An 18,013-nucleotide genomic window follows, 5' to 3' on the forward strand; every position below is an offset into this window, starting at 1 on the left:
CTTTTGTTTTAGTTATTATTAATAAAACTTTATAAAATATAATATTTAGTTATTGATTATTAATTTTAAAACCCACAGGAAGAAGTGATCAAAGTTCTATGTGAGAAATGCCCAGCATAGGGGTGTATGCCCCAAAAGAAGGACATTCTGCTGGGGCCACACTAGCAAAATCAAGAGTCTCTAAGACATCATTTCTTTAAAAATAATTTTTATTTTTTATTATGAACTTAGACATCAACAAACATGAATAATGCATCAATATATAAGGAACAGAAAAGAGGACTGTACATGAGATTTAATCATTTTTTACAAACATAGTAAATTTAACCTAGTAAAAGAGTTGGAATTAAGGCAAGAAATGCCATGTAGCTCTAGCCTGACCCTTGCCTTCAGCAGTTCTCTAAGCCTACCCTGAGACCCATCCATAAAATTCCCAGAGATAGACCTTCTCAAACCCTAACAAAGGATGATGGGCTCAGGAGCACTTTTGTCCTTCTTCCACACTGGAATTATTAGTAGGAATTAAGAAGGGATTTAGATACCCCTGGATCATGCAAGGAACCAAAGGATTTTTCTTAATTGTATAGGGAAGGCAGAGGATGATTCTGTTTCCTTTCTTGTTATTTACATTACCTTTAAAGCTTAACTGAGGGGGCAGCTGGGTAGCTCAGTAGATTGAGAGCCAGGCCTAGAGATGGGAGGTCCTAGGTTCAAATCTGGTCTCAGACACTTCCCAGCTGTGTGACCCTGGGCAAGTCACTTAACCCCCAATGCATTTAAAAAAAAAAAAGCTTAATTGACTGCTTTGTGCAAGGGGTAAAATATTAAAGGGTTGGATATGAGTGTAGTCACCAGAAATTGTTACTCAAGTCAGAATGACATTTTATGATACAAAAGGAGAAAGAGTAAAAGTAGGAAAATCAGAGAGAGAGAGAGAGAGAGAGAGAGAGAGAGTAGGTAATTACTCTGGCCTGGTCTGAACTAGGCAGGGCTTGAGAGGCCCTAGCAAAGGGGGCCCCAAGGTAAATTAAACAAGGGTGCTAGCCATGAGGCCTCCTCCAAGATGAGGTGCCTCTACAGAGGTTAGTACCTCCAGGAAAACCAAGAAAAGGAATCAGTCTTTTTCACTCATCACATGTGGTAGTCCTAAGGGAAAATTTAAGAGCAGTCCCAAGTCCCAAGCTGAAGCTCCTTCAATATCAAGTTGAAGGTGAAAGAGCTGGTCATAGGAAGTTCTTGCCACTTTTAAAGACCCTTGCTTTCATCACTTCCTGTGCTTTCCTTCTACTTTATGTGGACCAATGACAGCTTTTAGCTTTGCTTACGACTGCCCAGAGGTCAGTCAGTCAATTCTGATTCATCACCCACTATTGCACACATGGGTCACAGACCTCTCCACACTTAAGGATAAGTGGGGGTATATAAATAAAAAAATGGGCAAGGAAGAGTTAATCCCATCTTCACATTTGGGATGGATTTCTCTTGAATGGTCTGGCAATAGAGAATGTTGGACTATATGAAAGAATGGGACAATCTTTATCACATTTGAATTCTTAAAAATAACCACACTAAGGGAGCTTCTGGCTCATTGGATTGATAACCAAGCCTATAGACAAGAGGTCCTGGGTTCAAATCCAGTCTCAGATACTTCCTAGCTGTGTGACCCTGGGCAAGTCACTGAACTCCCATTGCCCAGTCCTTATCACTCTTCTGCCTTGGAACTAATACAGAGTATTGATTCTAAGGCAGAAGGTAAGAGTTTTTTTTTTTTAAACAACAAAATAACTACACTGATTCTGGGGCTCCAGGGTCCGAGTTCTAAGATCAGAGTTTTCAAGGGCCTTATATTATTCGTGAGGACTCGGGGGTATATAAGGATGGAGGAGGGCTATTTTGGCCATCATTCTGTTTTAAACTCTCAGGATGAACTCTGGCTACCCATTTTAGCATTGCAGGGATCCTGGGCAGATTTTCTTGGGGTGGAGGGGACAGAGTTTTGAGGTTACATTTCTATTTCTGGTATACAGGTAGAGTTTCCTTTCTTTTAGCTTAACTGTATAAAAAGGCAAAGTTAACCACCATGGACTGCCCAGTTCTCTGATTGGTAGGAAGGTCAGAGTTCAGTGCTGGAAGGTGATTGTTCAGATTTCAGGAGGAGCTGCGAATCCTTGAGGTTTGTGAGACTTTATCCTATACGCTGCCAAGTTGTTTGTAGGTTGCCTTTCTTCATGCTCACTTAGTTAGAATTCAAGGCAAAGGTTCCACATAATCGTCACTACTGGAATTTGCTGAAAAGAAATGGAAAGTAAATTGTGAGGGTTTACAGCCATCCCAAGGCCCCCAAACAAAAGTGTTGGCTTCTTCCTTCCTAGACTTTAGCAGCCTGGGGTAGATTACCTTTTAGAAGCAGTGAGATGAATGATGGATAAAGTAATGGACCTAGAGTCAAGAAGAAGTGAGGTCAAATTTAGCCTCAGACCCTCCCTAGTTGTGAGGCCCTGAGCAAGTCCCTTAACTTCTGCAGTTTCCTCAACTGTAAAATGGGGAAAATAATAGTACCTGCCTCTAAGGGTTGTTGTGCCTCAGTTTCTTCAACTGAAAATTGGGGAAGAGAATAGTACCTGCCTCTGAGGGTTGTTATGAGGATCAAATGATAATATTTATAAAGCACTTAACACAGTCACACAGAAAACACTTCATAAATGAGTGTTTCCTTCTTTCCAAGGATGGGACCTTCTTGAAACAAACACAGACCTAACTAATCCCCAGGAAATGAGACTATTATCAATTTTTTAATACACTTCCTTTCTGTTTTAGAATTAAGACTAAGTATTGGTTCTAAGGCAGAAGAGCAGTCAGTTAGACAATTAAGATTGCGTGACTTGCCCACAGTCACAGATCTAGAAAGTGTCTGAGATCAAATTTGAACCCAGGACCTTCCACCTCTTAGCCTTCCTCCATGGAGCCTGTGACCTGCTCGTGAGGCTATCATCTTCATTTTGAATTGAGGAAATGGCAACTCTTTTAAAATTTACCAGAGCCTGGAGCAATTCTCTCAATATCCAAGAGATTATTTGTTTTAAGTGGGGATTTTCGTTTTTTTGTTTTTTTCACCACAAGGGTTCTTACCATAAACTGAAGCAGCCTGTAGATTGGTACTACTCTGATATACATTGTTTTTCTCTACTGGGTAACAGAGACGAATCACTAGTCCTTGATTTGGTTTCTGGTATTTGGAGATGAGTTCATTTAGATTTGGAAATAATTCCCTTCTGACACCTTCTGCTGTCTGTAAGGATAGAGAACAGAGCCATCAGTGCTGTCACACTACTGAATGGTCCCCTCTAAGGGGAAACAGATTGGAAAGAGGGCAAGGAGCCAGCAGAATTGTGCCTATATTAAAGCACATATATTTAAGATTAAAGCCCTAACGTGGCCATGGGAGAAGTAAACAGTCAACAGTTATCAACCAATAAACCATTCAGGAAAGGTTTTCCGTCCTATACGCTCCTCTTAGACTGAAAGTTTCATAAAGGAACTGACTAATAGTGTTCCATCCAAATTTTGTATGTCTCCCCAATGCCTAGCACGATCCTCTGAACACAACAGGTGTTTCACAATGTTTCGTTGAATTGAATAGGAAAAACCATTCACTGTCTAATATTAGCTAATGTAGTCATCCATTTTTGCAATTGTGTGGATGATGTCTTGGAGGGAGTTAAAAATGGAAGGAGGAAGACCAATTGGAAGACAATAACAAGAGTCCAGCTAAGAGCTAGAGAGCTGAACTACAATGGTTGATATATGAGTGGAAAAAAGGAGACCGATGAGAGACATATTGTGTAGGTTGGGTTGGATAGTGTGAAGTGTAAATCAGACTTTCTTTGTCTATCATCAGCATCTTTTAAAATGATCAACCCAAACTGAAAATACCCCTCTTTAGCATTTTGTAAGCCATCAAGTAAGAGAATTCACAAGTCACATAGTTGGAGAGCTCAACCCTTTAATCAATCAATCAGAAACTCGTGAATTCTATGATGAGAGTTAACACCTTCAGAGGATGAACGGTGTGAATCCCGTAGTCACTGGGCAGTTCGAAGCAATTTGTAAGCTGTTATTGGCACCTGTGAAGAAGGGAATGTAATAAAATAGATACTATCTGTGGAAACTATTTCTGATTGCAATGACTGGATACTCTGGCTTGAGACTAGAGAGCGACTAGGGGAACCTTCAGGGATGCCTATTTGCTATGGAGATAGAAGTGCTTCTGAGAGATAGAGATATAGAGAGAGAAACTGCTAGAGGGGTTGCTCTGGAGCTGCCTATTGATCATTAATGGCTAATAAATCAAGATATTTCCTACCCTTCTCTTCCCTTCACCTCCCAGTCTCCACCCTTTCCCCTTCCCCAATCTTAGTCAGCCACCTTCTAAGTAACTCAGGGAAACTATGAGATTTCAGAGAAATATTCTTCACTCTTCCTTTCTCAAGTAAAGGGGTTTATTGGGAACAACAGGATGGGGATTGAGGATGAGAGGGACGAGGTTTGTCCCTAATCTACAAGTAAGGGTTATGAGGATTATGGAAATTGTCAGTCTTGTCACAGCTGTGACACAGAGACAGCCAGAGAGATGGAGGACAACTGTTAAATCTTCTTTCTTCTTCAGTCAGATAATCTCTGCTTGAGTAATTCAAGTCCAGACTCTGTCAAAGCCACAAAGGTCTCTCTCTCTACCTAAGTCAGGAAAAATCCAGTCTCTCTTGATCAGAAACCCAGAGAAGAGATTTCTCTCTTGGTCAGTCACTCCAGAGAGCCAAAGTCAGATCCTCTCCCCTGGCCAGCTTCAATTACCTCCTCCTGGGAACATTCCGTTTGAAATCTGCACCTTGATTTTGCAGATCAGGTCCCCAGCTTGGTCTGCATGCCTGGCTTGTCCTGCAAATCCTCTCTTTCTTCATGCATCTTCCACAGGAAGGGACTAAAAGGACTATAAAAGTCCTGATCTTCCATAGTCATCTTTTACTGGTGACCCTGCCTCTTGGAGATAACTTGGGATTTGGACTGCCTCTTGAGTGAGTGAGTAGCTGGCCTTCCTTTCCTGGTGTCTGGAGAGAGATTAGTTTCAGAAAGGCCTTCCCTTCTTGGAAGAGGTCATGTGGGTGGAACTCCAGGTCCTCTGGTCAAGGGTTAATAAGCCCTGCTGGGCTGAGCCGAGCACCAGAGCAATATTTAGTGTGATGGGGTAGACATCTTCTTTACCTTCTTTTTGTATTTCTCTACTTTCACTCTTTCCACCCTTTTTGTAAATAAAAGCTATTAAGTCATTTTGACTTGAGCTATAATATTTTAAATTGGCAACCACGGGATTATTTTAGAATCCTCACATATTTTATAGTCAGACCCTTAATTTTAATACCTTACAATAGACATGGTAATTGGTTGGATATGGCAGTATAGGAAAAGGAAGAGTTATACTACCTTCAAAGTTGCCATCATGGGTGACTGGAATGTACTGGTTGTACCTTTAACAGTAAAAGGAAAGTTTATAGGAGGAGAGGTTGGGGATGGAGGTGGGATGAGAAATGAGTTCCCTTTTTAAACTTCCAGTGTTTGAGATCTCTATCAGACATCCGGGTAGAGATATTCAACAGAGAATTAATGATACGAAACAGGAGTTTAGATGGGAGATTAAATACTGGAGCTACTGAACTAGAAATTATCTGCACAGAGATGACCACTCAAATCTTTTTCTAATTTGTACACTTAGCACAATACCTATCACATAGTGGATTCTTAATAAATATTTATTGACTATTATTGATTATTGACCCTGTTATGAATCATTTTTCACCCCTTCATTGCTTTGACTTGAGTAGAATCAGGGTCAGTGAAGCTGTCCACCTGATGATGGAAGTTCAAATTCCTCAAGGTACATCCCTAATGTTGGAGGAGATGTGGGATACACACTAACATACTCTTGCTGAACCTGTAAACTAGTCTGATTATTCTAGAAAGTATTCTGGAACTATGACCCCAAAGCTATTAAATTGTGTATTCTTTTGACCCAGCAATGCCACTAGGTCTATATCTGAAAGATATTTTTAAAAAGAGGAGAAATACCCATATATACAAAAACATTTACAGCAGGTGGCCAAGAAATGGAAACTGAGGAAACACCCATCAATTAGGGAATTGCTGAACAAGTCATGGTATATGAATTTGATAGAATAGTAATAGCATTCCTCTACAAGAGGGTGCTATATGAAATGATGATGGGATAGTTTCAGAAAAATCTGAGAAGACATGTATGAACAGGTGCAAAGAGAAGTGTGTAAAACGAGGAGAACAATTTATACAATAATAGTAATAATGTAAAGATAATCAGTTTGGGAAGACTTAGTAACTGTGGTCAACAATGGCCCACCACAGTTCCAAAGGACTCATGGGTTAAGAGTTAAATTAATATCCAATACTTCAAGTATTATATTTTTAAAGTTTATTATCTGACAAAATAGAACCACATGACTAAGTTTTCTACCTACTCAAAATGCCTGCTCCACCAAAGCTGATGAAAGAGGTCTAGACACAGAACTCCAGTCAATTTATATATTATCTATGTTAGCACATAATGACAGGAAATGAGTGGGGTTCAGGGAATTGTATTTTTTCTGGGGATTATAGTTTTGCTGGGAATCATAGTTTTTAGGGTAACAGATTCTAATTTCACAACCCACACTGAGATCCTTTGGAAGACTAGTCTAGCAATCATTGGTTTTGTTCTCTTTCCTTTTTATCCTCAAATTATTGTAACTTATAACTGATCCACTGGGGAGACAAGTCTCCCAAAGGATCCCAGGGGTGTTGTGTAATTTGAATCAGTTACCTTAAAAACTACAGTTCCCAGAACTCCACTCACTTCCTGTCCTTATATGTTGACATAGACAGGATATAATTTATGTGGAGTTCCCTTACTTCCTGTCATGACTTTGATGGACCAGGGATTTTAGAGCAGGTAGAAAATTTAGTCACATGGTTCTGTTTTGTCAGATAATAAACTTTATAAAAATAATAGTTGAGGTATTAGACAGTAATTTAACTCTTACAATGATAAACTATGTTCTCCTCCTCCAGAGAGAGAACTGATGGGCTCAGAGTGCAGATTAAAGAACATTTATTTCCTTACATAGAGTACAGGTCTAGTTACACCACTTGACACTACTGGACCTTTATGGTCAAATAGAAACTCCTCTGTGAAACAGTTGATGCCCTTCACAAATATATTCTGTTCCAACCTTACAATGTACTTTTTCTTCAGAGAAGTACTTCTATAGATAAAACTGACCATCTTAGTGTTTCTCAAACATGGTGCTCCATATCCTATAATCATGGCAGGCCCTAGGCCAATAATGCACCCCCACACCATGACTGTTTCCTCATATCCCTAGTTACCTTCAAGTTCCAGCTCAAACATTACCTTCTGTATCAAGCTTTTTTGATCTGCTCCTATTTTCCTACCAAAATAACCTTTAACCATTTTGTATCAGTTTTATAGGAAGAAACTCTATGGCTCAGAGGATAAAATGCTGGGTCTAGAATCAGGAAGACCTGAGTTCAATCCAGCCTCAAATCCAGAATTATCAGCCATATAACCTTGGATAAGTCACTCAACCTCTCTTTTTGCCTTTCTCCATTTGTGAGGATATGGAAAACTCCATGGACAGTATGGTCAATGGAGTCACAAAGAGTCAGACAGGACTAAACAAGAACCAATCTACTTTATATATACTTACATGTGGACAGTTGTCTCCCCAGCTAGATCAAAAGCTCTTAGGGGTCAGAAACTGCTTCCTTATATATGCAGAATCTACCACAGTGTCTGGCACATAATAGGTATTTAATAAATGCTTGTTGAGTTAATTATTATTTGACTTGAGATTCCATGGGAATCATCTGGCAGGAAGATGATAATGGAGAGCTAGAATTCAGGAGATGGGACTGGACATGTAGATTTATAGAGTCTTCTATATAGAGATGATGATTAAACCTATGGAAGCTGAAGAGGTTACTGAGTATAGAGAGAAAAGAGGGTCCAAGATGGAGCCTTTGGGGGAGTTGGAGCTTAATGGATATGGGTGACATGGTAATCCTACAGAGGAGACTGAGAAATAGGGGTCAGGTTTTTCATAAAAGAAACATGACAAGCATTAAATAGAAACCAACAAAAGAAAGCATCTAGAAAGCAGGGTTAGTCAGCAGCTCTAAAAACCAGAGAGAAGTCAAGGAAAATTAGATCAGAGAAAAGACCACTGGACACTGGAGTTGAGATTATTGATCATTTTTGAGAAATAAATTTTAATTGAATGGTAGATCTCAAATCCTATTTACAAGAGATTTAGAAGAGAGTAAGAGGTGAAAAAATAACAAAAACAAGTATGGGCCTGAATTTCTGGTAGTTTGACTCTGACAGGGAGGAGAAATAAATGATGATAACTTTAAGAGATAGTAGAAGCAAGTGAAAGTTTTTAGTGATGCACATATGTAGGCAGTCAGAAAGAGCCAGTGGTCAAGAAGAATCTGAAGAGCCTAGAGATGGGAGGTCCTAGGTTCAAATCTGACCTCAGCCACTTCCTAACTGTGTAACCCTGGGCAAGTCACTTGACCCCCATTGCCTAGCCCTTACCACTCTTCAGCCTTGGAAACAATACATAGTATTGATTCCAAGATAGAGGGGTAAGGGTTTTAAAAAATAAAAATAATAATAAAAAAAGAAGAATATAAAGAGAAAAGAGAAGGAATGATTAACAAAGAAGAGAAAAGAGAATGAAATCAAGAGTACAAATGGAGAACTTGGCCTTGGTAATAATAGCTAGCATAGGCATATCTCTTTAAGGGTGGCAAAACACGTTAGAAATATTACCTTATTTTGTCTTTACAAGAACACTTGGAGGTAGGTACCATGTTTATTCCTCCTTTATAAATGAGGGCACTGAGGCAGTCAGAGGTTAAGTGACTTAATTGGGGTTGCACAGCTAGTAAACATCTGAAGCTCATTACATCAGAGATGTGAGCAGAAGAGGAAAGAATAGAGGATGATAGAGAGGTTTCTTGAAATGTAATCTAAGGGAAAAAGCAGTTGAAACAGGTGCCCTTGATTTTCTCAATTAAATAGAAGGTGAAACTCTTCTGCTGAAAAGAATTATAATAATATTATATTGCATTTTAATATTACTTTAAGGTTTACAAAATATTTTACATATATTATCTCCTTTGACCCACACAACCTTGGGAGGAGGGTGCTATTATCTCTCTGTGAAGATAAAGGTACCCTAGGACACAGCTAGCAAGTAGGAAAGGCAGGACTTAATCCTGGGTCATCCTGATTCCTTGTCTAGTGCTCTATCCAATTTAACACTATGCTGTCAGAAGTTAAGTGACTTGGTTGGAAGCATCTGAGGTTCACCTCTGTATAATTGAAAATTTGTTACCCTAAAAAAAAAGAACTACATTTCCCAGGAGCCCACTGACTTCTTGTCATTATATACTTCCTGTAGAATGGGAATAAATATCCAGTGAGGAGTACAGCCTGCCTCTTTTTTGGCATGCAGCCAGGGGTATTGGTGGTGAGTGGAGATTTTGAAAATAGCTAACCAGCCATGGACACATGGTTTTTATTTTGTATCCTCTTTATTCCTTGATTTCTAATGATCATTTAATAAACCTCCTAAAATATAATATTTTTACTGTTAAGATTCCATTTTAATTTCTACAGTTGGCAATCATGAATGGATGAGAAAAGCTCAATTTTTTTAAGGTAGCCTATATAAATGTTTAAGCCTGCCAAGGCTTTGAGCCCTCCTACCTCTCCATTCCCCACAAACTCTGAGAGGACTCCAAACTCTCTACCTGAGCTGCTGCCGTGCTCCTGCCAGTTTGTATGTTTGTTATTTGTTTATTGTTTTTTTTTCTTTTTTCTTTTTGCTTGGTTGACCTCCCTATAGGCCTGGCCATTTTCAGTTTGAGTTCTCTTGCAGTCTTGGCGAAGAAGAGATAAGCCACTTCTCTCACCCAATTGCTTGAGCCCATGTTCCTCACTGCTGACTCTGGTGTTGCTGATACTGCTTCCTCCAGCCCCTGACCCAGATCACTAATCCAACCCCAGACCCAGTCCCAGGTCCCAGGCTGCTGGTAGCTGCCACTGTGTCTTTGGAATCACAAACCAACTGGTAAAAACTGGGATGTTCCTTCCTTAGGCAACAATTAGCCTCCATGTGGCAGGGGACCTGGGGGGGTAGTTGGGGGGTGAGGGAAGAAGGAAGTTGATTATAAGCATGATGTACTCTATGAAAGAGCAGTAACTTGACTATTTCAGTTTCTACCATTCATGAGTACACTGATCCTTTCACTTATCTTGCTTGAGATTCAGGAAAGAATCAACCCTTTGCCATCCTGGCCTGCCCAGTCTCTAAGATTCATTCAATTTGGGATTCCTTCACACTATGCTCAGCAAGGAGTTCTCCCTCACTATGGGAGATCCAAGAGTGCTGACAATAGGAATCTGAATGGATAGAAAAAAGGAACTTGAAAGAGTCTGGAGGTGAAATTTTAAGCCTTTTTGGACTCTATTTTTCTTTAATGAGTCTCTATTTCATTGCATTTTGCTGATTGTTTTGTTTAAGATTTAATTTTGTTGTTTCAAGTTCATATATTAATGTATTCAATACTATTTTGTTACACTGAATCATTTTAATTTAGTGTTATATTCTGTTACCTTTTCCCTATGACTACTGAACAAAATATTGTAAAATATTGTAAAAGACCAGTCCTTTTTTTTTTTTTTAATTTTGGCTTTGTAGATTGTCACATAGAGGATGGATGGACTTTATCAAAACTGGTTACAATTGTATAACAACCTTTGGAAAGTTTAATGAGCTAAATATCTCAAATTGATTTAGACATGATTTTTAGAATTTTTTTCTTTCTTCTCAACTCCGACTGACCATTTTGCCTGCCTCGTGAATTATTTGAAACAAGAAGTAAGGTCCATTTTAGTAGCTGAAGAAAAGTATGATTATAATCCCCACATCTTGCATTTGTAAAAATGTGAATGGATGGGACATTACAACCTCATACCAAAGGACCTGGGAAGTTGATCCCAGGGCATGGTACCATGGATGGCTCCCAAGAGGCGCACCTCTCATTTGTAACTCCTCAGCTCACTTTACCCTTTCACCAGAATGATCTCTAGATTCTTGGTGACATTTTTAGACTCAACAGCAATAGTACAGAGGTTTGTTTTTTCTAGACTACTTTGCCACATTTTTGTAATGATGATGGTAATAGATTTTTAAAAAATATCTCAGCCAAGGTTCAAACATTGCTACACCTAAAAAGCTTGTCACAAGTATCCATTAGCTTTAAATGTTATACAGCACTCATGTAAAATATGACAGTAGGTTTGTTTACTATTGTCATTAAATAGGCTATTATAACTTTGGGGATTTTTATGCTTTTTGAAAGTGCATTAAGGGGCAGTTGGGTAGCTCAGTGGATTGAGAGCCAGACCTAGAGACGGGTGGTCCTAGGTTCAAATCTGCCCTCATACACTTCATATCTGTGTGACCCTGGGTAAGTCACTTGGCCCCCATTGCCTAGCCCTTATCACTCTTCTGCTGTGGAACCAATACACAGTATTGATTCCAAGACGGAAGGTAAGGGTTTTTAAAAAAAAGAAAGTTCATTACATGCTGTACTAATTTTCTTTATAAAAAACTTTATTTGAAAAAAAAAGGCTTGGTGAGAAACCTTTGTATTCTACCTTTCCTTAGCTGACATAGTGTGTCAATGATTATAAGCTATGTGTTTTTTATTTTTAAAACTTTTTATTATTGTTTTTGCTTTCATATGCAATAAACTATTTCAGTATACTATCTCAATATACTATTTTTATTTTTTCTCTTCTTTTTGTATTTGAAGCACATCACCAGTACTGAGATTTTCTTTAACTTTTTTGATTTTGTAGTAGTATAAGTTTAAAATATATTTTGCTATAATAACAATGCATACCCAAAAAGCTTTAGACTATAAAAATGATGCCATTGATTGTTTAAAAAATGTATGGGACTTTGCTTAATGATTCTGTCTGATTCTAGGAGAAGAAAATACAAAAAGAGTATTGTGCAGTGCCAAAAAAGCACAAAGCTACTTGCATAGTGCCAATTGAGCACAAAGTCAAAAAAGACCAAACCAATCCAGGTAGGATTGATGAACTTCTAAGCCAATATGGAAAGGATTTGAATCATGTGTGAGACTTAAGGTTATGACTATTTAACATGTGTTAAATGCAGGTCTTCCTTGTACCCCACACTCTATATAAAATACATGATGTCAATTATTCTGGCTCCATCCTGACTCCCATTTACTCCTATAATCTAGTCCCTTTTCTCTTTTATAGTATGGCAACTTCCTGTAATCTTGGCTGCAAATGCTTAAGTGAAATATGACTGCATTTTGTTCTACAGACTTGTGGGATAGAAATCACTTTAATTGGGCCCTGATTCAAGGACCTGTTATAGATTTATTTTCTTTTACTTTAATTTTTTACATATAAGACTTTGGTAGCCTATATTTCATCCAGAAGTTATCTTTTCTCTTTTATTTGGATTTTTAAAAATATTTTTGATTTCTCTTGCCAATTGATTCATATACCTCATAACTCAGCCATGCATCCCTAAGTGATCCCTGTGTTTTTAAACACCCTCTTCAGGAGGGAATGTATAATTATTCTAAATTGAAAAGTTTAAATTCTTTTTGAGATTAATTTTAGGTTAAGAAACATGCAACCTCTCCGAATCCAGAAAATGAACTCTTTGAAGAAGACACCATGAAGATGCCTCTATAGACCACAGGCTGCACCAGAAGATCCAGAGTGAACTTTGGGATGTGGTGATTTGAACTGTTTGGGGTTGAATGCATTTGTTTTGTATGTATACACTTATGCCAAAAGGGACTGCCCCCTAACTGGCTTTTTGTCAATGTGTCTAGCAATCATTGGTTTGTTACTCTTTATCCTCAAACGAGGATATCCTTAAACGAGTCTTCTTGACACTACTGTGGAGTGTTGTATCCTATTTGCTACTGTGGTTTCTATTTCTAAAAGCATTTAGGGACCATATCCTTAATTTATTTCAACCCAGAAATGTATTACCATTAACGTATTAATACTTTTTACTACTTTTACTAAAAACTGAAATAAAAAAATTAGTCCTGATAATGTTAACTTCACAGCAGACTTAAACTATTACTTGGCTCACATTTCAAACAAATTGGAAAAAACAAGATTCATGCTGCTCTTAGTGTACATTTTGCCTTAGCACTACTAAAAGATCACTGTTCACTTTGGATTAATTTTAATAAAAAGCAAAGTGCATACAGACATTTACAATGATTTTAAAGACAAAAAATGGTCCTATTCATGTGGTCACAACAATAATATATTGAATAAGAACAGAGATAGCAGATGCTGGTGGTAGCCTGGGGTAAAAAGTTCATAAGGTATGAACAGAAATAAGATGAGAGAAAAGAATTTAAAAATAACAGATAGAGTATGGTTGAATTGTTCAACCACAGGGTCAAGATTTCAAAAGGTCAAGGTAAGAGAACTGCAGTGAGAAAAGTGAGAGGTGGAAAGAAGGAGTTCATAGGGGAATAAAAATATCAAGTTTAGAGCATGTTTACCAGCAAACTCTCAGACCTCTCCAAAATAAGAATCACATGCAAAAGATAAAGCCATTTCAACTCTCTCCATAATCTATGACAACAAGAAATTTAATGAGGTAACAATATGATGAACTAACATTAGCAAAGGCAGATTTCTAATCCTTAATGCTCTCTCAAAACCTCCTCCCCCATCAGTCATGGCTGTGCAAGCTAATTTGTGGGCCTGAAAAAGAATTCAGCTCTAACCTCCTTTCTCTGCACTGTGGAAAGCCAAAAGCCAGAAGTTTGTTCTGTCTGAGACATAACTGCAGCCACACTATAAGAATACTTAGCCAGAGAATTGAGGAACAGAAGAAACTGGGGTAGGAAGCCAACATCTGTGTGATTCACACATCCAGCTGAGGCTATTGATGCCCCCACAGGAGCCACTTGGAGAAGAGATTAAAGCAGCCAAAATGTGAATTATTCGGTGTCGGAGAATGTTGAAGTTTAACCCTTGGGGAAACTGTCACCAAAAAGGTAAGAGACAAAAAGTAAGAAATAGGAAAATATTTTTAAAAAGACATTAAACTTGCTAAAGATCTCAAGAAGGAAATTTAAAGACTGAGGATAAGCAGGTAAATCAGCAGCAAAGGTGGTAATAACAGAAGATATATGGTTTCTAGATCATCTAAATAAGTTCATATATCTATGAATAATTTTTTTCAGGACAAAGGAACAAAAATCAACACCTATTGAGGCAAAATATCCTATGGATTCCCATGAGAGCATGAAAGTACATCAGGATGTGCCTTAATGGTTTAAGAAGGAAAAAAAGATATTATGAAAGCAGCATTTATGGTCTAAACAGCAGTAACAGTTGGCAGAATGGAAAACCTTGAATCCCCAGTGACAAACCTTACAAAAGAAACAAAAAAAAGAACAACTGATGGTAAATGAAAATGCAAAGGAGTAAAGAACAATTTGGAATAAAAGAAGCAACATTAAAAGATAACATGATCTTTGTGCCAGCAAAACATACTGACCTTGAAGACAGGATACATAGACAACTTAAGAATTAGAGAACTTCCAAAAGCACATAAGTCAAAAAACTTGAACACCACAATGCAAGAAATAGCATAAGAAAACTTCCCAGAACTTTTGGTCACAGAAAACAAAGTACCAAGCAAAAGAATTCAAGAGTTGCCTCCAGAAAAAAACAACAACAACAACAAACTATTCTGCAAACTCCAAGATATATAATGTCTTAATAATTCCAATGAGATACAAATAAGTTCTATAAAGGACTGTGGAGAAGAGAGAAATAATAAGAAAATGCATGCAAAGGACAGAAGCTGGTGATGGATCAGCTGTTAATCAAAGGAAAATTCCATTTGGAATGTTACCGGGAAAAGCAGTTTGTAGCCAAGCCAATGGTGACTGATTTGGAGGCTTTGGGGCTGATGGTGACTTGGAAGGAAGAAGCTGGGCTTATCTCTGGGACTTGGGATAATCAAGTTGGAGGCGGCCTGGCTGATTTGAAGGCAGAAGAAGGACAATAGTCCATATATTTCTCTGACTGGTTCTGTTTCATGCTAGTGACTGAATTGCCATTTCTCTCAATATCCTCCAACCTAACACTCCCTGTAGAGAATAGGGGAATCCCACCCCTCTTACCTTATCCTCCATCTTTCCTGTTTTCCCCAATAAACCTTTACTTGAGACAAAGAAAAGAATATTTCCTCTGAAACATCTTAGCTCACCCTGAGTGACTTAGAAGGAGGCTGAAGAAGAAGGGGAAAAGGGAAACTGAAGAGAATAAGAGGGGAGGAAGGGCGATTGGAAGAGAGAAGGAAAGGAGGTATAAAAGAGAGGAGGGTAGGCAAATAGAAGATAACTACCTGATCCATTAGTTATTTAGCATAGCATCAAATATACCCCTCAAATATCATTTATTACAGACCAGGAAAAAGACCTTCAAATATAAAAGAGAGGAAATTTGAGAAGCACTAAACTATTATGCATTCATTAGAAATCATAGGAGGGAATGGAATGATGTGTTCTGAAGAGCAAAGGAGCTTAAAATACAAACCAAGGTAACCACCTGCAAACTTGAGCCTAACCAGTAATGAAAAAGGACAGAAATTCAATTTTTAAAAAGACATTTGAAGTATTCCTACAAAGAAAACCAGACCTGAAAATACTTATTGCTTTATAAATACTCCAAATTAGAGAAATACAAGAGAAGTAAACAAATTCAGAAACTAAGTAAAATACATGTAATTAAATAAATTATCCTAGGAAAAAAGAGGGGGGGGGACACTAAGATGATTAAGTTTAGAAAGATTAAATCAGGAGCTAAAAAGTTAAAATTAGAGGAAGGACGTTCAGATTCCCAGATTATGGCTATTGAACAGTGAGTGATGATAAACCTAAAGATATTACTATCCCATAGTGTGATTGATGTAAAGTGAAGATGGAGGTTCTAGAAATTTAGAAACTTGATAAGATAAAAGGCCAGAGTATTCATGAGGATATCTATGCATATGCATATTTAAGTAGCCAAATAAGGATGGGAGTGAAAAAGATAACTGTAAACCTGAAATTAAACTGCTTAACGAAGGAGGAGATATGACTTAGAGGTCAATAAATCATTAGGACAAACAGGTGGACCAGGTGATAAAAATGAAAAGAGTGACCCTAAAAAGACAAATTGCTGAATAAAGATGGGAAAGGAACAGGCTGTGAGTAATAGTGAGAAGCAAAGAGTAAGTCATCTCCTCTTCTTCCTCCTCTTCCTTCCTCCTCTTCCTCCTTGTAGCCCATTTCTTCATGGGGTATGAAGAAAGGAGTACTTGAGAGTGTGGTCAGTGATGCCTGGCCTTATGCAGAGAGCTATGTTTGTGTTAGGACAAAAAGACAGAATAAGTGACAAATGAGTAAATCTAGGGTAAAGGACGAGCTCACTAACAATAGGTTAGACGTTCCAGGGGTTACAGTGGAAAGGCAAGGGCATAGGAAAGTATGGACTTGGGGGGAACAATAACAGTATGCAAAGATATAGGAGGGAAAATGACTGCATTTGCCCTCCATGGCAAAGAGAATGACCAATTAACAAATAACCTCATCCTCTAGAGTCCTATAAAGATAGATCATGAACACGTGGCCCCTTACTGTCTCTGACGCCCGGAGACTCAGAATCTCTTCGAGTTCACAGCCTCTAGGTTCAAAGGAAGAAGAAATGATTGGGTCACTGGGGACTAGGCTAATGCTCTGAATTTGGATTGGAGCCTTATCCTAACATTACCACATGGAAGAATGCACACATAAAGCATGTATATAACACAAACATTTAATTTCTAATCTCTATTCCAGGCTTTGCATTATGGCATTAAGGGATTTTTCTTGCCTCTATGGTGTAGTATCCATATTTTTCTCTTCTGATTCGGTATGTGTAGATCTTCTTATGAAACCTGTAGAAAAATAACTGAGTGAATTACACTGTACCAGAATCCAGTGAACATACTGTCCAATCCCACAGTGCTTTCCTGACAAGACTTTTGCTGTATTAGCATCCAGAAATTGGAAGTCCCAATTTTGAGTCCCTCCATATTTCTTTAAAAAAAAATGGTTCCAAGGCAGAAGAGTGGTAAAGGCTAGGGAATGGGGATTAAACGATTTGCCCAGGGTCACATGGCTAGAAAGTGTCTGAGGTTATATTTGAGCACAGAACCTATTGTCTCTAGGCCTGGCTGTCAGCCCACTAAGGCATCCATTAGGTGCCTCCATCCCTCCATATTCTTGAGAGAATAAGGTATACATTTCCTTGGCCAGTAAGTTTGAATTCTTTGAATTATGGCAAAATTCTAGGAGGAGTCACTACAAAGATATTAGAAAACAGCTGGAAGACCACATGGTTTTATCAAAACCAGTTCATTTCAAATTAATCTCATTTACATCTTTCTTTCCCCTCTTCCTTTCTTTTTTCTCAGGATTGCTAAACTAGATTAGGATATAGCTAACCTGGTTTTTTGGCATTGTTTTTGATAAAAGGATCCCATTACATTCTTCTAGAAAAGATGGAGAAAAATGGATTTGATGATATTATATTTAAATAGAATCAGAATGATTGGTGAGGCAAACTCAAAGAGTAACTATTTTTTTTTCTTCTAACAACCATGTTGTCCCTTTGGTACATGAATTCTCTAACCCTAACCCTGCTTTCCTTTGGACTAGGAATGTATTTTGGAGACAGAATATCAAAGACTTTAGGGGAGGCTGTTATGTATGATGGTTCTTACTATACTAACATAGCAAA

At 38.1% G+C, this 18,013-nt stretch overlaps 1 protein-coding gene across 1 annotated transcript in view; it reads right to left on the reverse strand.

Moving 5' to 3' along the window:
• Positions 1-230: 230 nt before the first annotated feature.
• Positions 231-18,013, reverse strand: part of SH2D1B (SH2 domain containing 1B) — a 38,131-nt gene continuing 20,348 nt past the window's right edge. Inside the window, exons 2-4 of the mRNA XM_001369689.5 lie at positions 17,105-17,168; positions 3,130-3,289; positions 231-2,288 (exon numbers count right to left, since the gene is read on the reverse strand). Coding sequence (XP_001369726.2) covers positions 2,248-2,288; positions 3,130-3,289; positions 17,105-17,168 — 265 coding nt within the window. The 3' untranslated portion in view covers positions 231-2,247. The remainder of the gene's footprint in view (positions 2,289-3,129; positions 3,290-17,104; positions 17,169-18,013) is intronic.

This window comes from Monodelphis domestica, chromosome 2 (assembly GCF_027887165.1).
Source record: "Monodelphis domestica isolate mMonDom1 chromosome 2, mMonDom1.pri, whole genome shotgun sequence".
Classification (NCBI taxonomy): Eukaryota; Metazoa; Chordata; class Mammalia; order Didelphimorphia; family Didelphidae; genus Monodelphis; species Monodelphis domestica.